Raw genomic sequence first — 25,920 nt, forward strand, 5'->3', positions numbered from 1 at the left:
CTAAATTGCCTTGTTGAGTTCCTTTCCTCCAACAGCATGCCTGGAGGGAGGCACGGTGGTGGGGACGGGGTCCTCTGTGGGGCTGGGCGTCAGAGAGCATCTCCCCGTTCCTTCCTTTCCTGCACCAGGTCACCTCAGCTCATGTGCCTGGCAGCTGCCTGGCCACGCAGGAGGTCGGAGTGAATGAGCGTACTCGTTTGCAATAGCTTAAGTATGTGCGTAAGTGTTTGTAGGATCAAAGCCAACAATTGTCTAATCTTGAAATCGAGATTAGAAAATCAGTTACTTTGCCAAGAAATGTGTTAATTGAAAGAACAGCAGTTAAAACAACTGCCTGTGTGGAAGGGTATAGCGCTCTAATTACACCTCTTAACACTGAGATAGATGTACATTTAACATTGACATCTTCATTAATAATTAAGTTGATTGGTTTTCATCTGAGTGTTGTTATTAGAGACTCAATATGGGGTATATTATCTGTTCAGAGAAACTGTCATACTTTCCAACTAGTTCAGATGTAGGTTTTCTTGACTGGTTACAGAAATTTACTACGGATAGGTTGAAGAGTTATTTCACAGTTTTGGGGTGAGAAGAGAGTGACAGATAAGATTATGGAAAAGACAAATTGAGATCATCTCGTATCTGTGCTCATTATATCTTATTTTTGTAGAGGTTTTTAGTTGGTCTAGTTTTAAGTATTCATTTAGACAATATACTTTGAAAGTGATCACTTACAAGGAATTGGCACTACATTTTTATAGCACTTTTGTGGCACATCATAGATAGAAGCTTCAAAAAGTCAAGGTTGGGGTTTTTTTTAAGTAAAGTTAAAAGAAAAAAGCTGTGCTTTTCTTCCCCATATGTCTTAAAATTAAGAAGTCTTTTGTTTCATGGACTAAGTATTGCACTGATTTCAGTGTTTTAAGGTATCTCATAACTTATCTTTCGTAAACCATAGTTAAACGTTTGGAAAGAACTGGAAACTTAAAAGTACGATCATGGTGGCATGTTGTACTGATTTTGGCTGGGACAGAGTTTAATGTTTTTCATAGTAGCTCCTATGGTGCTACGTCTGGGATTTGTGACCAAAGCAGTGTCGATAATTCCGGGATGTGTTAGTTACTGCTGAGCAGGGCTTACCCAGAGTCACGGCCTTTTCTGCTCCCCACCCCGCCAGCGAGCAGGCTGGGGGGCACAAGGCGCTGGGAGGGGACGCAGCCGGGGCAGCGGACCCCAGCTGACCAAAGGGACATCCCGCACCGTATGGCATCCCGCTCAGCAATAAAAGCTGGTCAGGAGGAGGAGGAAGGGGGGACTTACGGCATTTGTCTTCTCAAGCCACCGTTACATGTGACGGAGCCCTGCTTTCCTGGAAATGGCTGAACACCTGCCTGCTGATGGGAAGTGGGGAATGAATTCCTTATTTTGCTTTGCCTGTGAGTGCGACTTGTGCTTTCTCTGTTTAACTGCCTTCATCTCAAGCCATGAGTTTTCACGCTTTTACCCTTCAGTTCTCTGTCCCATCCCGCCGGGGGGGAGCGGGGGTGAGTGGGTGGCTGTGTGGGGCTGAGTTGCCCACTAGGGTTAAACCACAGTGCATCTAAATATTTAATTGATTTAAAGTAGCACACATGCATAACTGCATAATTGAGAATTCAGTGCTGCCTTTTTTTTATTACTTAAAAGATTGGCTTTATTTATTATTGTACTGTATTTTGTGTTTCTTACCTGGAAGTCCCAAAACACAACGGACACTCCCCTGGTTACCGTGCAGATGAAGACATGTTGGGATGTATGGGCAAGAAAGCAGCCCATTTCTGAAAGAAACTCATGTGTAACTTGTGAGAGTCTCTGAGATTTGGCCTTTTGATTACTTAGCAAATATTCCTAAATGAAGGAAAAGCTTGACTGGGTAGTTTTATTACTTCATGATATGCTTGCAAATTTAACAGTCCATTTAGAAACCTGAAACACTGCGTTCTAGTCATAAACGAACTCTGGAAAGTGGTTTAAAAAATCAGGTGTGACCCAGGCAATCATAACGTGTATTCTGTGATTCTTTGGGTTATTACAGCCTGATGAAAGAGTTGATTTTTACAAGTAAAACCTTAAAAGAATTCATTTTTATTTCCTAAAACCTTAAAGTTACATTTTTCACTTTGACTGTTCAAAATCCCATTATATAAGTATTAGAGCACATTTTTTATTCTGCTTTCTTGAATGCTATTTAACTCGTTCTTGTAGAAACAAGGGTCCTTGAAGCTTTAGGCGTACGCCAGGCTTAGGGTTAGCTTATAAAAATCTGTGTGGCAGCCTTTGTATTTGCAAGCTTGAAATGAATAAAAATGTTGTTTCCAAAATAGCCAGACATGGCTGGTTATGCATTCGGTGGAACTTCGGAGGCCAAGTAGCTGCGGTGTTGCTTCATACCTACTCCCCACGAGTGAGTTCTGTCCCGGTTGCGAGGGACCCGCCTCGGTCCCCTTCAGACATACCCGCCGGCACCTCGGCACGGATGAAGTGACAGTGGGAGGAACGGTTGTTATCCCTTTTTTCTTGTTTCTTTCCTTCCTTTTTTTGGTTGTTGCTGAGAGCTCGACTTGCCGCGACGCTGGCAGCGGGCGGCCGCGCTGCCGTTCCCGCCTCCGGCCGGGAGGGCCGAGGGGCGGCGGGCTGCGCGCCCCGGGGCCGCCCGCTCCCTCAGGTGCGGCCGCCCCGCGGAGCCTGGGCGGAGGGGGAGCAGGACGCCGTCTCGCCTTCCTTTCTCGTCCTCCCCCCTTTCCTCCCGGCTCCTCTCCCCGAGTCTCTGGCACCCGAGCGGAGCGTACATTGGGAACGGGCGGGCGGGAGGCGAGGCGGGCCGGAGGCCGCGGTGCAGGTGGGGCTGCCGCCTCCCGCCCCCGGGCCTTGGCGGGGAGGGCCGGGGGGCCGCGCCGCCCGCACCCCGCTGCCCCGCGGGCAGGGCCCCGGCGGCTGCCCCGGGGGGCGGTGGTGAGGAGGGGGGCGGTGGCGGGGCCTCCTCTCCCTCAGCGCGGGGCGGGGAAGGCTCTGCTGGGGCGTTGAGGGGCTGGCAGTGGCGGGAAGGAAGAAACACCTACGCTGGGCTTAAATTCTTCTGAGATGAGGAGCAGGACAGAGCGTGGCGTAGGCTTTACGTTGCCGCGATGGGGGCTCGGTCCTGTTGGAAGGTGAGGTGAGGGAAGAAGGAAAAGGAGTTGCTCTTTGTGTCGCCAAACTAGTGTGCTCGGATTTCCCCCTGCAAGCCTGACGCCAGAAACCTGGCAGCGCCGTATTTGTGCAATTTCTTTTTCTTTGTTCCAGAGGATAAATGCAATATGGACATAAGGTGAGAACGGGCTATTTATACAGACTCTTTTCAGGTTAATGGACAGTCTCCCTGTATGACTTGTGCGGCCGTTGAGGGGAGGAGAGGCCCTTCTCCAGAAAGTGTCTGAGCCCAAGTGAGGCTCTTGCTGTAATGTGCTTTTGGAAGCAGCTTTTCTTTTCCCGTTCACAGCGGTAGAAGCTGATGGGTGAGCAGGCGCCCGCACCATGTGTTACCCCCATGACCACTCCACTGCCTCTCATCGCTCATCTCACTTTAGTTTCTCTGAAGTTGCTGTTTGTTTCCCTCAGTGACCGATGTGAAACTGCACAATAACAGTGTTACTAGCTCTTTTAGCAGATGAGAATAGTGTGGTTAATAAAGACCGCCTGCTGGCACACTTGAAGCAGCTCATAAGCCTGAACATCCCTCTAATGGTGCATGTGCCGCTGTACGTGAAGTGGAACGAAAGTACTTTTTCTTACATCATCTCTCCTCTGGTTTCCACTCATCTCCTCTGCCCAAGGCTGCCTGTAGTAGCATAGAAGTCCTCTGACAACATAGTGCTTTGCCTGCCCTCGGCCCCTGTGTATAGGCACCAGTACACAGCCTGTTTGCAGTGTAAGCTGCTCCTTGCGAGATGAAGGGAAGGAAGCTGCTGTTCATATTTGTCTCCTCTAGGAATGTTGAGTTTGTTCTGAGAGTCTGAAATGAAATATTGACTACTTTTAACATTAGACCTCATGACCTCTATTTTCTCTTTTTCTGAAGGAAATTAAAGCATGGTAGATGTGCAGAAACTACATCAGTACCACCTACTTGCTATTTTCAAAGTATTAAACATGCTTCATAACTATCTCTGTAATATTAGTTAAAAGTGACTTCTATAGTTAAACAAATAAATTGCCTTTTTTACATGTACTGGAATTGTTAGTGCGCTGCCTCTGCGATAATGAGGTTTGGGATTCTTGAACGCTAATCCTGTCTGTCCTTTCCACGCTATCCATAGCCCAGGGCAATTGGTTTAACTTCAGTGTTTTAATTTCCTCTTTTGCAAAAAGAACACTGGAAGCATTATTCCCATTAACTTTTTATTACCATAATTAGTCTCTTCCATGGTTAGTTCCTAACAGCAAAGCACTCTGCTGTTACATGTCATACTTCTATGCTAAAAACTGCACACGTGGTGAACTTTTACTGATCCTGGGTGTTCTTAATGTTTAACACTAGTATTTTTCACGCATCTTGGATTTTGCTACTTTTAGTAACTACCACAAAATAATATTTTAAAAATAACCTTTAAATGTCACGCTGCCTGGTTGCTTCTGCCCAACCCTCACGTTCTGTATGTAATTCTGATTTCAGTTTGTGAAGGTGAAGCACAGTAATAGCAACATACGTTGGTATTAATAATGCAAAGTTCTCTGCTAATTTGCTTAAGTTTGGAAAGATTTTCAGAAAAAAGAGAATTTATAATCCTCAAAACTTGAATTTTCTTAAACATCACTGGCTCGAAATGTAAACTATTTTAAAATATTGTTATTGCAGGCGAAATGCCAGCCCCTGAGCAGACCCCAATGGTGGAGGAGGGGCTGCCGCAGACAACACAGGAAACTTCCACAGGCCCGGGCATGGAACCAGAGACTACTGCCACTACCATTTTAGCTTCTGTAAAGGAACAGGTATATGCCTTGTTTTCAGCAATTCAGAAATTCAGTATGCGTTGTGGAGTTAACCATTGTCTTTTATTGGATTGCTGGAAAAAAACCAACATTGTTTCTAAAATGTGTTGCCTAGCTTTGGTATAGTATATTTTGTGGGTCAGAATGTTAGAATCTGAATATAAAGGGTTCATTTAATTGCATTGAACAGAAGCATCATTATGGTATTCTGTATCCCTTGGAATGTATGCACTGTTGTTGTAAATCAGACTTGAAATGCAGGGCTATTGTTTAAAAAAGAAAAGCTAGCCTAGAATCGATGCAACATTGAGAACCAGTCCTTTTTGTACATTCTGCAAAGTTATGTACAGTGTTACAGAAACTTGCACATAACGGTTTTGGTATGATTAATTGTATTTTGTTAAAGAATGGGTTTTAAACTTTGAGTTTGGTTTCAGTTATCAATGCCAAGGCAGTAATATATTATAAATCTGCAACACATTTATGGATAAGTATATTAATGATAGTCTTAATAGGGAAGATAAAATTGTGTTTTAGGTCAAGTTCAGCCTTAATTTGTAAAGATCATTCAAGGGGAAAAAAATTGCAGTTCTACAAAGAAACATTCTAACTAAAGTTTTTGGTTTGCGTGGGTTTTTTTTTTGTTTTGTTTTAAAACAGAAGTAATAGTTTGGCTCTTACTGTCAGAACTAGGAATAATGATCATCTTTCTTGGCTTAATACATACATTCTGAAATTCAGGTGTTATAATTTATCTGCTTTGCTGTCTCTGTTTCAGAACTCCTTTTAAGATCAATCAGTACTTGATTCAAGTTACTAACTCTGAATGTAAACACTTGATGTATTTGTTCTCATATGTTGTCCCATATTAATATTAAACAAAAAAAAAAAGGTGAGAATTGGACTATATGGTCTTGATATCAATGGATTTTGTACCCATAGAACCTTCAGTCTTAAATGAAAATTTTCTGCAGGATGATGAAATTTGGATCTTTATTTTCATGACTAAATTAATAGTTTCAAAAGTACTTTAAGATGACAATAGCAACCCTAGTAATTTCTTAGTGATATTAAAACTAATGTTAAATCTTCCAATGCGGAAGATATTAATGCTGGAGGCTATTGAGATGCAAGTAATTGCAGTCATCTGAGTTACAGTGATCTTGAGTCTCCTCTCATCGTCTAAGACAGTAGCTTGCCTTGTGCTGTCTTACCTTATCACAAATGTAAATTAGAACTCATTTGCTTAAAGTACATTTGTGGTGATTTTAAGTTGGTCCATTTTATTTTGCAGTTCACAAAGAACATGCTCATAATGGTAGCTTAGTTGATGAGCAGCATTGCAATAAATGTCAGTACTGTAATTGCTAGTGATCACCAGCCAATACTCTTACTGCTGTGATTACTGTCCAGAAGTGCTTTTGTGCAGCTTTGATGCAATAGTGATTGCTTAAACTGAACATACAATTATGACAGCATTGTCGATATTGGGTTGATACAAGATAAATATACAGTAAAAAGGCATTTGTTAACACCCCCCTTCCTACCCAAGAAACATTTTTATCTTTTTCTGGTTCTTGGAGAAAAAATGATAATGGAATATTTCTTAATTTTAAGACCTCTTCCCCTTTCCATTCATAAAAAGACTGTTAAATATGTGGACTATTAAGTAACTCAATTCTGATGAAAGGAAAAAATAAAATTAAAATGGGGTTTAATAGTTAGTGAAACACAAACTTCAGAACTGTAGCCTCACTTTAAAATGTATAGACACATTAGAATGAATACAAGGGGGAGGAAGATGTAAATTGTACTTCGCTCTTGAAAATGATAATGTGAAAGAATTAAGAGCTGAACTGTTGCGTTCTGGTATTTTTTCTGTTGATAATAATTATGGACACTGACATATTCAACACCCTTCCTGTATGGCAGAAAGCCCAGAACAGAATATTTTCCAGTGCAGTTATTTACTTTATTAAGCTTGAACAGAAACTACTATGCTGTTTGCTATGGCCTAACTTCCTTTTATACAGGAATCTCTATTTGCAGTAAGTCTGTATTTGCAAAATAGAGTTGCCACACCTTAACTTCTTTACTTCAGAAACACTTATTACAGTGGAAATACGATTCAGAAAAGCCTTTGTTATTACTTGTCAAATTGTACAAAATTTTAACTTAATAAAAACTTTTTAAATTACTACAGTAGTTCTGAAATAGGTAGATAAATTTATTGAATGACTTTAAGACTGTTCTACCATAGTGGCATAGATTCAATTATATTAAAAGTTGCACTAATTAGTCTATGAACCCTACAAGCCACTTTAAATAAGCTCTCCATTTGTTTCTTTTTCCTATGACCCCAATCAGTTTGCAGCAACTTTTTTACCAAACTAGACTGTGTGCCCTGCACTCTGAACAGTCTCTCATTGAGACAAAATTGTCAGACACCTGTGTAACTCTCCCTCGATTATATTTTAGGAAAAAAACATTTCAATTCACTTTTAGTGTTGTAGAATAATATGTGCAGAACAAGCGTAATCTGCGCAGGAATTTAGATTACTGCAGCTTTGTGCTTTTCTGACAAAGCTCAAGTTTTGTTTTAATGTGAAAATACATCCCTAATTAATATAAATGATGACACTACCACCACAAGCACCACTGGCTTTGGTTGGGGTAGGGCGGGGATAACTCTTTTACCAGGTTAAGTTATTCTGTTTGCAGATACACTAGTAGATATGCTTCTGGATGAAAATCAAGGGAAGGACTGACTCTTACCGGTATAAATTGCATCTCTACTAGAGGAATTCCTTTATGAATGCAGGGAAATTCTAAGGCTAACTGTAATGAAGCTGAAGCATATTTTGGCCTTTTTTTTTTTTTTTCTTTTAGTGGATTTGATGATGGGTTGTGGGTTTTTTGGTTTTGTTTTTGGTTTGGGGAGGGGGTTGTTTTCTGTGGGTTTGTTTTGGAGGTGTTTTTTGTTGGGTTTGTTTGTTTGTTTGTTTTTTAAGAATGTGTATTTCACTTCTAAAATATTATGAAATGTCCATGCCATAATGGATAGCAGTATCTTAGGAAATGCTGAAACAAGTTTTAAGTAAAACTAAAGCATTAAAATATATGTGTCTAGATTTCTGAATCCTGGGGGGTCCTTGGATAAAAGTTTAGTTGAGTTCTGTAGGAAGTCTCTTACCCATATTAAAAGTAAATTGACTACTTTAATACTAAAATAACAAGTTCTTACAAAGTGGAGGGGCAGCATCATAGCAGTAACTTTTTTGGGGGTGGGGGGAGGGAATGTAGAGGCAGCTAGTTGCCAACTACTCCGGATAGATTTGTAGAATCGCTGCTATTTTACATGTGCAAGCCGTATGCTGCTGAATTTGGAATGAATTGCTGCTGAACTGGCAAGATTAAATGGGATCATTTGGAATTGAATTTCCTGCTTAGCATGTTAGTTTTCCTTTTCAGTGATTGGGCTGAGAGAAAAGGTCTCACAGGAAAAAACTACCCATCGATCCAGTTTTCAAAAGTAACATGAGTATGCTGGTTGTAATTTCTTTGCTAAGAGAGGAGCACTTGCAGCAGTGGCAGAGGTTTTTAGTTTCTTCGTTCTTTAGTCTAGTTGGTTTTGATACCTAAAGATGGACAACTTTTCACCGTTACTTTTGTAAATAGGTGACAATAGAGTAAGAATGATCGGATATGCTTTCGGATGAATAATCGTAAATGTCTTGGGTTTTCCTAAGTGTTTTCCTAGAGGTGTTCACTTTTGTTTAACACTTCAGCAAAACCTTTTCCTTTTGTATAACTGTATTGAACCATATCATATTCTTAGAAAGTGTGCGCTTTACTTTTTTCCCCTTTATTGTTTAAGTACAAAATTCTTCACATAGTTCTTGACATGTTTTTTATAGGGTTTGTGGGGGGACGAGGGGAAAGGCAAAAACCTCAGTTTTTCAGATGGAAGTGGAGGAAAGAATGCATTCTCCATACAGCAAAGAATTTATTACTGCATGTTTAAAAACATCTTTAGTAGAATGACGGTATCTTGATATTGTTTGGGAGATTTCTTTACCAATTCAGATACGTAGTGCTTTGTATCAAGTACTCTGTAATCCGACTGTGTAGGCATGTCGTTTCAACAAGATACCTGAAAAAAAGACTTACTAAATGCATTAGTAATTAGGCACAAACATTGAACAGTCTCACTTTGAAATTCTGATTTGCATGTATCTAGTGATCAGTTAGGTGGATAAATGTGTATCAGTTCTGAAATGAAGGTGGTACTTTTTATCAAATGGACTTCCAAGCTTCGTGTGAGTGGAACAAAAATCTTTGTCAACATTTTCTGAATGACTGGAAGAACTGTTTTTTTTCCAACACTCTTAATATTGTGTTCAATTGCGTAGATCATTCTTCCCTATTTAATCCCAGAACTTTGAAGTTTACTGTTTCTGCTGTTTACAAGCATTTCCAGGTTTGGTGAATCAAGTCTGAGAAGTCCGCTTCCCAATGCTTTTATTCTAGGACAAAATTTATGCCACTCCTGTCTCAGATGAAACAACTAACTCATTTCCTTAATCAAAATTATGTGTAGTCCTTTATTCATATGAAGGTCTAGAAATTAATTTTTCTTTCTAGCATGTACTGTTAGGCTTCTGAGGAGAAAGTCCCCTTGAAAAGGAGTTGCCTAGAACCGTGGGTACCCCTGAAATATACTGGAGTGTTTATACATTTTGTAATGCTTTTATGTTTAGATTATCGGCCTGTCTACTCAGCAGCAAATGAACTCTAGTCACCAGCTGGCAGAACAGCATACTTAGCTTCGGCACCCATTTAAAACAACCTAGCATTGTAACAAACAGTTTCCAAAGAGGATGCTGCTCAAATGTAGTCAGTGAGTACCTCAAGTGGCAGTCTTCCTTTCTACCGTTGACTAAGAGCAAGCTTTCTATGAATTGCTTAAATTTTCATCCCTTATCAGCTAGAGCAGCACTAAACTGTTTTACCAGACTAGTGAACAATGCAGGCATAAAAGTATTAAGGGCTTTAATGGTCTGCTGCTGTTGAATACAGAGTAAGTGTGATCAGCCAATAATTGTAGCTGTGTCATTTCACATCCTGTAATCTGTGATTCTTTTCACCCTGTCCAATTTTTTTATCTTTTGTCTTCTATTTTGGAAGATACTGAAAGCATGCAAATGCAGTTGTGTGCGTGAGTAAACTTTAATTTTATGGAAAATGTTAAGGTTGATCTAATATGGCTAGTTAAAAGTACAGGGTTTTTTTTCTTAATAGATTCTGGTAGAGAATTTAAATATTAGATCACTACAGTATGATATTCGTGTTGGAAAAATACAGTATTCAATGTGTTTTTAAGTAGTCAGTTTCTTGATCTGGCTCTGAATTACAGGAAGTGGAAACATGTAGAACTCTGCATAGATCAGTGTAGGAGGTTAATGTGAAGAAGGTATAAAGGAACTTAATTTTGTTTGTCCTCTTCTTTGTTGCACATTTGTATCATAAAAATGTCCAAAATGTAATTGTCTTTTCTTTAGCACCATTTGAACTTTCCTAGGCAATGGGAGTTGTGTGTCTCTGCACTGTAGCTTACAGTTGAATGAGAAACAGTAAATGCAAGACAAAAGTATTCCTCTCAAATGTGGGCTACGCTTTCTTAGATCATCAACTCCAACTACTGGTAGATGCTCAGCTGAATTGTTCAACAGGCAACATTTTTATGATTAGGAAAGTGTTTCATAGTTCAACTTAAAATTGCCTTCTTAATATTTCACGGTGTCATTTGGCAATTGAAGCAACTTAGCATATCCCAGTGTTACTACAACTTGAAATAACATCCCATCCTAGCCCTGTCTTCAACCACAGCAACTGTTGAGAACTGGTAGAAGTCAAGATGCTGCAAGAGGTGCATCTCTCTGTCAATGGCATCATCTCTCTCAGATGTCCCAACTTGCCCGATCTGACTAGCCAGGCATGTACCATTCAAAAACAGTTTGTGAGTTGTCTTCACTGCTTGTGCCATTGCTGCTGATTCTTGCATAGTTGTCACCAGAAAATCTTCAGTTAGCCAATTGGACTGCCGTTTGTTTAAAGTTTTAAGTTACCTGTGTTTTGTCAGAGGTTTTCAAATCACAACAGGGCAGGAAGAAAGTAATTTTTGTTTTTCAACATTGTGAATGTAGGCTTCTCATTCTCATCCACGTTACTGAGGGATAAAAGTTCCTCGTTAACAAAAATGGAAGTGTTGGGTCTCTGCAACGTGGTACCATAATGGGATGCAGATAGGAAGCTCAAATTGCCTCCAAACCTTTTATTATCCAAAGCCTGCAACAGGAAAATTACAGTCTTCGTGGTCAGTCATACAAATTACATTCCCCTTACTTAGCTGTTTTCAAATATTTGCTGTTAATAGCCCGGCATAGTGTATTGGCAATTATTTTCACTTGCCAGGGAGCCACAAGCCTGTCAGAGGTACTCAGCTTTCAAATGAAAAGAGTATGTTGTTTTCAGGATTGGTATAACTTGTCTCATCTGTATCCTGTGGCAGTGAAGACCTTACAGTGTCTTCTTGAGTGAGATCTCAACATCATTGCAGACAAATTGCCACTTGGCATGCAGAGCTTGCCAAGTAAGAGCTCTTATTGGTCACCTGGGGTATACACTACAATGTCGACACGCCATGCAGGGTTTGTCCCTCCTCTAGAGACTTCAGCCTCTAAAAGGAAATTACACAGCTCTAAAATTTGATGGGTTTTGGTTTTCACTCTTGGAAGCTTGTCTGCCTGTAGTCTGTGTGATTGCCTTTCCAAAGCAAGTTGCTTTCTTCTCTTTCTTGAACCATGTATATGCTTCCTGTTCCTTAAATGTAATTGTATTTAAAGCCAGCATTTTTTGTAGCTTCATGTTAAGAAAGATCGTCTGTGGTTTTGCAGTGGAATTTAGGTTATGAATACAAAAACTGTAGTTTTATAAGGTGATTAAGTAGTTACTGTTGAACAGGTGAATAGAATTATAGAGCTTTTTTGTCCCTCGATGTACATTGGATAAAAAGTAGCTCTGGCCGAGGCATTGTAGTACATATGTTTCAGAAGATTTGGCTGGTCCTTTTGATGCACTATGGCAGCGTATTCTGTAATCTACATGTATAATTTTAGCATGTTCTTGCCACATAGATGTTCTTTTGCAGATGAAAACAAGCTTATTAATTGTTTCATCTGACTCCTGTCATGTCATTTCGTCACAAGCCAGTACTACAAAAATCAGTTAATTGTGATTTTTGCCTAGGGCAGCAGCTTCTCTGTGTTGCTAGCAGCCAGCATTGTGTGGGAGCATCCTGTTTGAGGAGCATGTTCTCCCACTGCTTTCAGAGAAGCTGGCTAGAGAAACAAATTCAAATAGATTCCTGCAATAAATAGTATACTGTCTGATAGATAAACATGGTGGTGGTAGGTATCCATTCAGAGTGGTATAAAATGTCATTATAAGGAAGCATAAGCTATGAAGGTGGTCAATGCACGTATGTAGAATTGGTTAGGACTTAGTTTTATGTAATAATACGATGATTTAAGCTAAAAGAAAAAAAGGCTTAAAATGTGAGGTATTCCAGCTGTAAAGAAGATGGTACCTCTAAAATTATCCCTCTTATGTGTTTATGCAGGTATTTAAGACATATCAACTACAACTGCAGATATTTAAGAAGAGACATACAAAAGTCAGCATTCATTGTTTCAAAAAGTATGTAAACTTTGCTACTTCATTGGAACCACAGGCTGCACACATTAGAACATTACTCAGACTAGAAAAGAGCTGAATTTTTTTTGCTGTTTTGCTTGCACTTGCAAAAATACATTAGATCTTCCTAAGCATCATCATGATTTAAAAATGGCAAATTAGTTGCATGCCTTTTACACCTTTGCAATTCAGTGCACGGTGATTTTTTTTTTTTTTTTTTTGTCAGCACCAAAATATGAAGTTATGAAGAACATTGTAAATAGACAACTGACGGTGTTCTCCAAAATAACAGCGCAAGTACCTGAGAGGAAGTGGCCAAACACGGCTTGGTGTTTTTTTCCTCTTATTTCTACTTAGCACAGTTTTTCTGATAGAATAGTAGCGAATTTTACTTTTTAAACATAGTATAAATAAATGAAGTACAATTTATTGCTGTGTTGTCCATTTGTTGCATTCACCTCTTCCCCCAAGAAAAATAGAAGTACGGTTCTTTTGTTTTAACTGGCTTTGGATTTTTGCAGTGTGGGGAAAAAATAGGGGTTTTTACTTAGATAGGCAATTTGTTACTTCTGATGTTGTGCAACTACCTATACCAATTTTATATCACAATGTTGTTTTTTTAAGAGAAAAATTGTCTGTATTAAGAGCTCTGTTGGGCATGCCACCCGATGGTCCAATACTAAATGTATATCTTTCTACATCATTCTGCCAGTCAAAACCAAATTGTATAATTTTCTATAGGGATTACACTCTCACTGTGAAGACCGAACTGCATAAGTTTAAGACATTCTATATCAAGTTAGAAGATGAATTATCAGCAGAAAAAGAGTTCTTCCCTTTTCCTACTGTGTTGTTTTCAGTTAAAGTAACTGAAATTAATTTAGTTTTAAAAAGATTTTTGCCTCAATTTTCAGTGGGAGTCTCTTGCCCCCATCTCTCAAGTCCCTGAGCCTCAGGGCAGGTATGACATCCCTTCCACTGTAAGTGAAGATCAGGTTTGCGACCACCTGAGGTACCTGAACACACATGTCCATGGGACCTGATGAGATGCATCCCAGGGTCCTGAGGGAATTGGCTGATGTAGTTGCTGTCGTATTTGAAAAGTCATGGCAGTCAGGCAAAGACCCCAGTGACTGGCAGAAGGGGAACATCACAGCCGTTTTTAAGAAGGGTAAAAAGGAGGACCCTATCCTGACTGACTAGTCAGCCTTACCTCAATGCCCAGTAAGATCATGAAGCAGGTTCTTCTGGAAGATGTGTGGAAACTTGTGGAAACATATGGATGATAGGGAGGTGAAGCCAACATGGCTTCACCAAGGGCAAATAGTGCCTGACTAATCTGGTGGCCTTCTACAATGGAGTGACTGCATCAGTAGACAAGGGAGGAGCTCCTGCTGTCATCTACCTGGACTTCTGTAAGGCCTTTGATATGGTCCTCCACAGTGTTCTTGCTGCTAAATTGTAGAAAGACAGGTTTGTTGGATGGACTGTAAGATGGATAAGGAACTGGCTGGATGGCTGTGTCCGAAGAGTTATAGTATGGCTCAATGTCTAAGTGTCTAAGTGCAAACCAGTAACGAGTGGTGTCCGTACTGGGACCAATACTATTTGCGGTCTTCGTCAGTGACATAGACAATGGGATTGAGTGCACCCTCAGCAAGTTTGCAGGTGACAGCAAGCTGAGGGATGCAGTTGTTTCACTTTGCTAGAGGGAAGGGATGCCATCCAGAGGGACCTTAACAGGCTTGAGGTGTGGGCCAACAGGAGCCTCATGAAGTTCAAAAAGGCCAAGTGCAAGGTCCTGCACCTGGGTCAGGGCAATCCCCAGTATCAGTACAGAATGGGGGATGAATGGATTGAGAGCAGCCCTGCAGAGAAGGGCTTGGGAATATTGGTGGATAGAAAATTAGGTATGAGCTGGCAATGTGTGCTTGCAGCCCAGAAATCCAACTGTATCGTGGGCTGCATGAAAAGAAGCGAGGCCAGCAGGTCGAGGGAGGTGATTCTCCCCTGCTACTGTGCTCTTGTCAGACTCCACCCTGGATCCAGTTCTGGGGTCCCCAGTACGAGAAAGACATGGACCTGTTGGAGCGGGTCCAGGGGAGGGCCACAACCGCAATCAGGGCTGGAACAGCTCACCTGAGAAGAAAGGCTGGGAGAGCTGGGGTTGTTCAGCCTGGAGAAGAGAAGGCTCCAGGGGGACCTGATTGTGGCCTTTCAATATATAAAGGGGACTTATAAGAAAGGCGGTGAAAGACTTTTTAGCAGGGCCTGTAGTGACAGGACAAGGGGCAATGGTTTTAAACTGAATGAGGGCAGATTTAGACTGGATACAAGGAAGAAGCGTTTTTTACGATGACTGGAACGGGTTTCCCAGAGGAGCTGTGGATACCTCATCCTCGGGAGTGTTCAAGGCCAGGTTGGACAGGGCTTTGAGCAACCTGGTGTAGTGAAAGATGTCCCTGCCAATGGCAGAGGGGTTGGACTAGGTGCTCTTTGAAGGTCCAACCCAAACCATTCTATGATTCAAAATCTCACTAATACTATTTTTTTTTTTAATTGCTTGAAATTCTCAAAAATCCAAGGTGATTATTGGAGTTGGGTGGACCTTTATTTTCCAGACGAAGAATTGGAATATACTCTGAGGAGTTCTCAGGGAGGGTGGGAAGGAAACTGTATACCCATTAATACTGTATAAAGAAAGTACACTGTGAAATGAGAAAAATATAGCATATCTTCCACTTTCTGTATTTTATCTTGATCCCTTCTCTGTGCTGCAAAAACATAGTATTTTCTGTAGCTGTTACACTTTTTTGGTGTTTTAGAGAAGACCTCTCTCGCATTGGTCATTCTTTTAGTGTCAGTGGGGCGTTTTTGTCTTTTAAACCAGTAATTGTTTTACATCTGTAAAATATAAATCATAAATAAATTATTGATTTTTCTGATTATCTCAATTATCTGGTTCATCTCTTAAGCACCTTTAGGACAGAAGTGTGTGACAAATTAGTTTAAAAAGCTGTGGTTGTGTAGATACAAGTTTGGTTGACAAGCCCAGATTTTATTTTCCCTCTGGTGTGTCTGATTTCTGCTGTTGTAACTGTTGGAGCTGGAGCTTTGTCCTGTTTCCTTTGTTACATGCTCCTTTTTCATTGATTCACTTTTTGTAAAAAGGCTTTCTAGACAATGTCGACCTTTTTGTGGGATTTGGTAATTTACTGTAATTTTTTTCCTTCTGGAATGCAAAACAGCAAAAGTTGCCTAGTGATAACGTTTGCCTTGTAAAATGCCTTCCTGCAGAAATACACGTGAGCTGGTGTAAAGGACTGTGTTAGAGTGCAGGAGAAGATAGCAAAGGGAGGAGAGAGCTCAGATGAATGTGTGTTCATAGCATGTGTTAAGAGTGTTTTCTAGAATAATGTTATTTTCATCAATGCCTCTGCCTGTAATGAAAAAGCAAATTAATAGAGAGTGGTTGAATGGAAGTAAATAATGGATAGCATATGTTTTATTTTATTCATCTAGTTAAAAGATCAGCAAATAACAGTAGGCAACTTGAGTCTCGTGTTCAAATTCATAGTTTGTATCAATGACATTGCTATTTAAATATGGATTTTAAAGTAAGGAACAGGAAACAGCTTTAAACATAGGGTAAATGTTTTCTATTATTTCTGCAAACAAGCAGTGCAATACTGTTTATTTTAAAGATTTATGTTTGTTACATGCTATATAATACATCATGTTTTACTTGGGGAAGAAGCTTGTCTTGTTGACATTCACTTCAAAACTTAGAGCTTCGGCATCTGAGTTGTTTTTTTGTTTGTTTTTTTTTTTTTTTTTTAAATCATGGCATTCTCCTCTAGCATGTTAATGACTGGCTGGTGAATCAGCTTTTAGATGGGTATATTATCTATATTCAGACTTAGAAATGAAAAATCTATTCTCATTTATAATGTCTGACTTTTTTTGCTTAATACACATTTTAATATTTTCTCTCCAAAACACAAATTGTCTAAATGAACTGACTGGGTGCATATGTACCTACCTCTTTGGTATAACATGAATTTGAATCGTGCTAAGACCTGGTATCAGACTGTGACGACTGGGTCTCTGCTACTGGGTGCAGTTAGATGTCATACAAACCTTCTGATATTACCCATACTTTCTAGTCCATATACAGGCCCTTAAGATTTGCTGTGGTCTGCAGGTTATCATGTTCATGAGGCTTTTCATATCAGGTCTCAGGATTAAAAGGATTTTAATGTCTTCCTCTGAGCATTATGTTCCAAAGGCCTTTTACAAAGGCTGAGGTTTGGTGCCTTTGACCAAGAAATATAACAAAAGCTGAAATCGGGAAAGGTGAAATAGCACATCTCTACCCTCAGCCAGTTTGAAATAATAAATTTTAAGTTTTGGAATACTGAAGTCAGAACATAGCATAGCTTAGGATTTGAGGTTTTGCAATTGGAAAGGTTAGGATACAATATTTTCGAGTATACCTCTGTTATAGATGAAATTGAGGATTGACTTTATAGGCACCGATTTTGTTAGATTGTGGCAACAGAAGGATATACAAAAATTTTAATTGCAGGAGGAATAAAATCCACAAATACTTAAACATGTTTTTCCTTTTGTAACAGGTAATAAATCAATATTTGCATGAACCACTGATTTAAAGAACCATTAAATTCCCACTTTAATCTTCTAATAGTTTATTCCACTAAGGAAGAGTCAAAACAAGAAACATGATTGTGATGGAACAGTGATTGTTTCAGAATTAATCCACACCCATTTTTTAACATCAAGAATGCTTTTCTTTTTATTTTGAAATTTCAGGAGCTCCAATTTCAAAGACTTACCAGAGAACTGGAAGTGGAAAGGCAAATTGTGGCTAATCAGCTAGAAAGATGTAGGCTTGGAGCAGAATCACCAAGTATCGCCAGCACAAGGTACAAGTCCTGATGACTTTACTTTCATATGTCCCATAAATTAAAGGTCTTTTTAGTGGTGCTTATGTCCTACATACATATATTTTCACTGATAGCTGTTCACCTTCCATTAGTATCTCAAGTATATAAAAAAATGCAGACATGGTATAAAGAGTTATGGGACAGTTTAAAGAGGCCTGTCTAATCATTGATTACATTTTCAATAGAGTGTATGTAAAGCTTTAATTTCTCTTTAAATATGTTGAAGTCTGTTTTTAAGATTCAGCCAAAGAGAAATAGAGTAGACTTATACATATTTGTGTCAAAGTAACAGTGCTAGTTAAATGCAGTAATCCAATTATATATATTTTTTTTTTTCCTGAATTAGCTATCTAGTTTCATCCAGCTTTTCTGAAATACTTTTTGTTGTTATATTTGTTTTCAGGGAACATCTTAGAAGTGTATTGTTAGCATATTTAAATAGTGTGAAACATACCTAATATATTTTTACATACAATAACTATAGCAAAGCATTTTATTAATATTTCAGCTTTAACTAGTATTATGATTTTCTTTTTTTTAATTCCTTAGCAAACTTTTTAACTCTAAATGTGTTTGGGCACTCATTCATCTCAAGCATATTAAATGATTGGTAGCTTTTGATTCTGAAAGCCTAGATAACAGTGTGTTCTCTTATGAAACATTTATACCTGCATTTTGGGTTACAGCGTAATCTCCTGCCTTAAATACTGTTTGTTTCTATATTCTTTCAGCAATAAATTTGGGTATCATTCTGAAATGTTTCCTCCTGTGGCCATAATAAATATTTCTGTAAGTTAAATGGAAAGCTTTTCCTACAAAAACTTAGGAAACAGGAGGTGATTATTCAAAAATGAGTTTTAAAAATACAGTGTACCAGCTAACACAGCTGGCTTTTGTACATCAAACTACTTGACCAGAGTTGTCATTTGACAGTATTGTTACTAGCATGAGAACTTTTGTTTAACAAACTTTGAAATATTCAAAAATACTCCTTCGACAAGGTGACTATTTTATACCCTTCATGCTTGCCTATCTTCCCTCTAGGTCCACATAGTTCTCCCGCTGTTGCTCAGATTTTGTTTTGAAAGCAAAAAAAGTTAAATTCCTGTGGAAGAATAAGTAAAAAGCCTCAGTTATTTTATGCCTCCGGCCACCTTTCATTCAGTCTTGAATGTTCATTTTCAGTGAACTTGCCTGAGTAATACAAAGGAGAAGGTTTTTCTACGTCCCAGGTCCAGAGAATTTCACATACAAAGAACACCAGAGTTAGCTTATCCCACACATACGGTTGTGTAGTTTTTGAAATAATGTATAATTACCTGTTTCTACGCAATAAGTTAGATCCTATACTTCTATCAAATACTATCATTTACCAAGATGGAAAACATAATTTATAGCAGCACGGAGTCATTTTTTCTTTTGGTTGCTTCCTTATGGCTAAATGATGTTTATTTGAATAAAAAAAAGATGATGAAAGTTTAGGGGGAGAAAATACTAGCACAGAAGTTGGTTTGTAGTATACTTTGGTACGAGTACGTTTGTGAATCTAGATAACCTCTTCAAGCTCTTGTTTTCTGGGCCATAAATTTTTCATAGTTATTAATAAAATACTTTACACATTTAAAATTAAAGCCTGGTTATATTCTTAGTTCTTACAGACACCACTGTATGCTGACCACTGCTCCTGTTTTTCTAACTTTTTTTACCCCAGCGGAGTCTGGTCTTGTATAGATGAGGAGGCTATTCTACATTACTTTTTTACTGAGGGACACGGGATTAAAACTTGGTTTGGACAATATGTTCTGAGATGTGTATGTCCTTGGTTAATTTTTTGACTTACTCTTTAATGTGGATATTCCTTTTAAGAGATGTGTGAGAAGCTCGGAACGGGGGGGAATCTGTATTTGAATTAGATGCTTTCATTTCTTCACAACCAGTTGCTTCCAGTGTAGTTAGAGTTGTTGAAAGAATCAAGGTAAAAAAATCTCTTAGAGCAGTATCACAGCAGCCACAAATATAGCAGCAAAATTTATAGCCGTAAAAAGGTACATGTGTTTCTACAAACTAGGTGATGTAAATGTTTTGTTAAGGCTGACTAGAAATTAAATAAACATGAAGAGGGCATGGAGAAAAGGCTTGGAAACGGACTGGCGTGTTGAGAGATTGGTCATGGACAGCTAGCAGCCTGCTCCCAGAAATACAGAGAAGTTAAGCATTTAGAGAGCGAGATGATGTTTCTCCTAGCCAGATACAAGAATTGTCCAATAGTCTTACATAAAAAAAAAAAAACAAAACCAAACCCAAACAAACAAAAAACAAACAAACACAAAACCAAAGCAATGGTAAAAACTAAAAAAGCAAGCAAAACTACATCATAAGATGCATACACCTTTTTATTTTTATCCTTTTTTCAAGTTTTCTGTCCCTGAGGAAATCAACAATACTTTCTTTCAAAGATAGTCCTTTAATCTCCTTTAATGTGGTTAAAAAGTTCGGGAGCATTTCATTTCAGAGGTCCAACTGAATGTTTTATTGACCTCGGTGATCGTAGCAATGCCTCTGATTTACCTGCTTCTAAACTGGATTCCTGCAAGCTGGCATTGGCCTGGAGGTGGTGCTGCTTTGCAAATAAGATGCTGACGTGAAGTCGCAGGTACTTTTGCGGCAGCATATGCCTGTCTTGGTGGCTGCAGCTTCGGCTTCAGGGTGTTCTGGGTGTCAGTCAAGCCATCCCTCTGAGCCAGCTCATCGCCCACTGGCCCAAGTGCCAGCCCAAGGGAGGTTGTGGTGACAGCTAGCAAGGGAATGGGGAAATGCAGCACCGGTACCTTAAACCAGCTTAAACTTCTCTGCAGCTAGTACGTGTAGCTTCTCAGCTGGTCTTCATGGCCACGAGCCCAAACACTAGCACAGTACGGAGTGCAGGCCATGCAGATGTACACCTGGAGCAATCCATCTGGAGGCAGGCACCGGTGATCAGGCTGTCACCTACATGAGTGCTCCTGAGAAGGACTCTCCTTTCAGAAGCGTGGTTTGTTCTGTTACTGCTAGTCCTTAAGAAATGTGCGTATCGCTTTGTACACAGGAACAAAGCAAAACAAACAGAAGGTACTTGTAGTTTAGGTTTGTTAGCCTGTCGCCCACCTGTAGTACGACTATATTGTAAGTGCAAGCAACACACAGGAGCAGATGGATGTTTTGCTCTCTTAAGAGGAGTGTAAAAGATGAGAACAAGAGCAGATCTGCAGATCCTAAGCAATTGTAGTGTAATGGGTGGATAAGGAAGCACTAGATCAGCTGCAGCCCTGAATTCCAATACAGCTTTATTTTTGTGTACCTGTAGGTTACTTTCCTGTTAAAATTATCTCTTCTCATAGTTGTTTTTATAAATGGGTATCGTGCTCAGCACTTCTAAGATCTTTCATGGCATCCTGTACACTTTCAAACCTCTTAAGAGCCTGAAATGATACGTGATCAGTGTTACATGTAAGTATTAAATATTTTTACCCATGTTGTACACTACAAGATGGGAGATGATAGACTGGGAAAAACAACATGAGGTTTCAGTTGTATCTTCTTACGTTCGTTTCATGCTGTAACGTACGTGCACAGGTTTCTGTGAAGAAGCCACTGGGCTGTTCAGCCTCCCGTACAAACAGATACAGCACTGCAGCTAGCTTGCCATCTGTGGTGTTACTGATTCAGCTGGATTCAGTTCTGGGCTGCCAGGTGTGTTGGATTATGCGCTGATGCAGGTAGATACCCATATGTATCAAGGGTCAGTAGTTAGGCTCGGTTTATAAAACGCATTGCCTCACCTCTCAGGTGGGAGTTGGCTGTATGACTCTCACAGTCAACTAATTATTTTTGTGAGTTACCTGTGGTGTGCAACTTGTGAAAACTGAGTGGTGTTGGCAACCACAAGGCTCATACTTACTAATTTAATTGTAAAATACTGCATTCATAATAGCAGCTTGTCACAAGCACTTTAACAAAAGAAAAGTACATAAACGGCACACTAGATTTCGTCAGAATGCAAGCCCTTTAGGCATTACAGTAAATAATAAAAAAAATTTTAACACTTCAAGTACTGAACGGTCAGTTCGAGTAATAATGTGCCTACCTGAAGTCTTTCAGAGTTTTGCAAAATTAAATGTATTTCATAGCTACTAGGATGGTTTATTTTCTCTGCTCTACATAGCAGATAGTTGTCTTTTCCCAATGCCAACTAAAATACAGTGGGCACTTTCTGTAGTGGTAGAAAATATTCCAAAGTGATTCAGTAAAATATTGCACTCTGTGGCTGAACACTGTAAACTTGCTGTGAGACGACCATGTATTGTATTTCATGGTCACGCATTTTTTTTCTCATAAAATGGGAGAATGCTTATGAAGAGTGCAAACAGAGCAAGTAGTTTTGCTTGAAAGCCGGCATGCCGACGTGTTACGCTGTGTAACTTTTGTTCCACTTGAGGAGCACTAACATGCGAGACGCTTCCAAGCTGTGCGCCGCCCCACGCTCCGGGCGCTCCACGGCGTGCGGCAGCAGGTTTATCCTGACCAGACTGTTCGCAGTGAGCTGCGAGGGTGTAATTATCCTTACAGAAACTGGTTTCATTTTGCTCGTATGACGTATCAAATATTGCAGTGGTTCCAAAAGGTATACTTGAAATTGCTTGCATATGTTGCAATATATATGATGTTACCAAACTTTTGTGGCAAATTATAAGCTCCATAAAAATTACCTTTAGAATCAGTATGTGCTTTCAGGGCAGGAAGAGGGAAGGAATCACAGTAATTTAAACTTTATTAATTTATTTACGCTAGTATTACACTTACTGAAATTTGAAAACAAATCAATTAAAGAGCTACATTAAATTTAAAAGTAAGTAAGAAAAGACATACTTAATTTTCTTTGCAGAGCTTCAGCATACAATAAAAGCTGGGCTGAAAAGTATTCGACAGAATTTAGCTAAGTAATGAATAATTTTAAATCAAGATCTCCTCGTTGATCACCATAGAGCTGTTGGAAGATTATTTTGGGCACAGATATTAATAGTCCATTTATCCTAACAGTTTAGAAGACATGATGACTAATTCAGTCATTAGTAGCTAGCTAGGAACTACTTGCCATGTTAGATAAAATAACTGGTCGTCACGTCACCTGGCAGTTGCGGATGCTAAGCATGCAGAGAAAGTACCCACCTCTGTTGCAGAATGAAGGAATCTCCTTTTGTTAGAAACTGGTCCATGCTATGATTGTTTCAGGCATTACAGTTTGTTCTTACTGTATTATAAATCTTCTTTAATCTAGCTGTAGAATTTCTATTCTCTATATTACAAATAATTACATGTAAAGAATTGGGTTTTATTACATTTTGGACTGTAATGGTATCTTGTGACGTTAACTTCAGAACTTGAGAACGGACTGTGTTAGGTTTATTCTTCTGTTTTAAAAATGGTCTCATTGAGTGTCTCTTCCTCTGTCTTTACTATTTGATTGAACTTTGAAATGCCCTTACTTTAGAATTGTCTTAGGAAATGTACTTATTTTTTCTTATCTTTCATTTCTGCTAATCCCCTAGTAGGAAAAAAAAAAAAAAAAGGAAAAAGAAAAGAATTAGAACCAAGAATGGAACCATTGGTCTATGAATACATCAGAAAATTTTCATGATTTTTTTCATGTTTTCTTCACAGCCTGGTTCAAGTTTGCTTTTTTGACTGTACCTACATGTTAGAAGTTTCCAGTGATGTGTTTCTTTCTGGTTTGTACAGTTTCTTACTTGCCTGCTTCAGGTCTTCAGGCTGTCCTGGGAACGTAAATACAGGAAGAACCATGCTTGTAGGTAGTTTCATTAGTGGTTGTGGTGGACATACAACCTTTGATGTGTATGGGTTATGTGTTGCATATTTTCTAGGTTGTAGTTTTACCAGATGACTTCAGGAATCATCATAGGGTCCCCTACTCTAACTTTTAGGGCCTAAAGAGTCACTATATTTCCAGTCAATCTATCATTTAATAAGGCTAATTAAGATGTTCCGCTTAGTGAGCAGGTGATCAAAAGCACTTATCTTGAGATACAGAAGACATCATTCCAAGTCTCTGATGCTGAATGCTATGTCCTTCCTTTGGCACTTTAGCTGTGGCACTCAAACAGCATCAACTGTTTGTTTAAAATTACAGGGTGTACTATCATTTGTCTTGAGTCCACAGAAATTTAGAAATGCTTATTTTTGCATGTCTACATCAAAAATGAGTGAAACTTGTGAAGTTTCTTGTTATAGCTCCAGTATTCGTATTTTTGTTTTCTGTTTAGCCAGACTGTAAGCCTTTCTGAAATTCCATCAAAGCTTTTGGATGCCAGTAGCATTGAGGAATTTTGGGGGGGGGTTTATGCAATTTGCTGATGTTCAAATATGAAAAAAAAAATGTAGCTTACTGATGAGTTGCTCTGGTGATAAATTGAAGAGTGATGATTTAATATTGACTTCAGTGGCATATATAAATACTTATTATCTTACCCAATAGTAGACTGGGCTACAAAATAGGATTTTTATTTTTACTGTGAATGTACATCCACCACACACTACAGATTGAGATGCAGTAAGTGACCGTGAGCCAGCTGAATCATGGTAACTGCTCGTACGAGCGCTCACACAAGATGACCTCAAGTCTCTAGTGGACAGTTGTGACGTATCGGGCAGTACGTGTTAACCTGTCGCCCTCTGAAAACACCCGAAGCACTGAAAGGGCAGCGAGTGCCATGGTAGCTACTGTGATGCATCGTTTAGCTAACATAATACTTGAAGGACTGTTAATTCTTTCTGAAGATAGTCAAACACGCCAGAGACCTACGGTTTGAATTACTGTTTTGTGGTACCGGTAGGAAGGCGCTGGCGATGGGTGGTGTGCTGTTACTGCTGTCAGTGCCGGCTGTGCGCGGTGTCAGGCAGCACAGGGCTGCAGGGCGGCAGCGGTGTTCTGCTGTCCCTGGGGCTGGTGTTGCCTCTGCGGCTGCCTGCTCCGGGGGCTTGGGAGTCTCGGTCACTTCTCAGCATTGGGTTTCAAACTGAAATAGCATCCTTCGGTATGAGTGACGACATCTGGGCGTAGTGTTCCACATACAGCTTTCTGAATTCATACCCAGAGCATTAGTGCTTGCCTGTCTGCTGAAAACATCTAGTGAGTCGTCGGACCACTTGCTCTTGGTGGCAGAGCTGTTCAGTTTTTGTATGTGGGACATAAGATGGCTATGGTACTTTGTACAGTGTCTAGCGGAGTGGGTACGGGAATTAGGCATATCAGTGAAATCAAGAAGATAGCTATTAGAAAGGTTGACTGCAAATTACGTCATTTAGTTAAAATATTTGTGAAAACTTCTGCTAACCTGTATCAACAAGAAAAACAAAAATATGAAATCTCGTTATACTGATTTTGATGGTTGCCACTTGCTTGTAATGTGTATTACAAGTTTATGGAGTTTAATATATGCCATTTTATTAGAAAAATCCCCCTATACCAAAAATTTACAGTTATACAAAGCTTTAAGCCTTCATACTGCGTATAATTGTAAACGTGTTCTTGATGTAGATATTTAAAATGGAAGATAAAGGACAAGTAAAACAATACATTCAGTCTTAAGAGGCACTTAAGTTTTGGCTGGCAGCTCTGCCTAAGCAGCAAGCACGAATCTCTGTGAATAAACCATTTGCTACTGGGAGCCTGACAGAACAGATGTATTCCAATGATGAAAGCTTAGCCAAGCAGTAAACTAAAATACTAAAGAAGTATGTGTGAAGTACATACATTTTCAACAGAATTATATATTTAGCTTTTTACAGCTTTTCACCGTTTTAGAAATATTTAATAAATAATACGTAACTTTTTCAGCTGTTGCCTTTTTTTTGGTGACAACAGTGATATATTCAAGCAGTTAAGACAGGCAATGGAAATCGCTACTTTTCTCTCAAGCAGTAGTTTAAATCAGAAATACATTTCATCTTATGGAATACTTGCTAAGATAATAGGCTAAAACTGTTTCATATCATATAATACCAGCAAAAGATGTATGTAGCGCTAAGAATTTAAGTTAACTGCCGAGTCTAGAAATTGAAGATCATAGTTGTGTTTACGTAATTTTTAAAAATTAGTGTACTGCTTAAGACATCTCAACAAAAATTAGAAATCTGC

General features: G+C 39.2%; 1 protein-coding gene across 3 annotated transcripts in view; it reads left to right on the forward strand.

The window, feature by feature from the left end:
- Positions 1-4,875: 4,875 nt before the first annotated feature.
- PKP4 (plakophilin 4) overlaps positions 4,876-25,920 on the forward strand; it is a gene marked incomplete at its 5' end in the record, with an annotated part of 74,498 nt that continues 53,453 nt past the window's right edge. Inside the window, 2 exons of one of the 3 annotated variants that reach the window (XM_082312558.1) lie at positions 4,876-5,007; positions 17,596-17,708. In XM_082312558.1, coding sequence (XP_082168684.1) covers positions 4,879-5,007; positions 17,596-17,708 — 242 coding nt within the window. The remainder of the gene's footprint in view (positions 5,008-17,595; positions 17,709-25,920) is intronic. The other 2 variants (XM_082312556.1, XM_082312557.1) reach the window with 2 other exon arrangements.

The sequence above is a fragment of the Platalea leucorodia genome (assembly GCF_965183815.1).
Source record: "Platalea leucorodia genome assembly, chromosome: 5".
Taxonomy (NCBI): Eukaryota; Metazoa; Chordata; class Aves; order Pelecaniformes; family Threskiornithidae; genus Platalea; species Platalea leucorodia.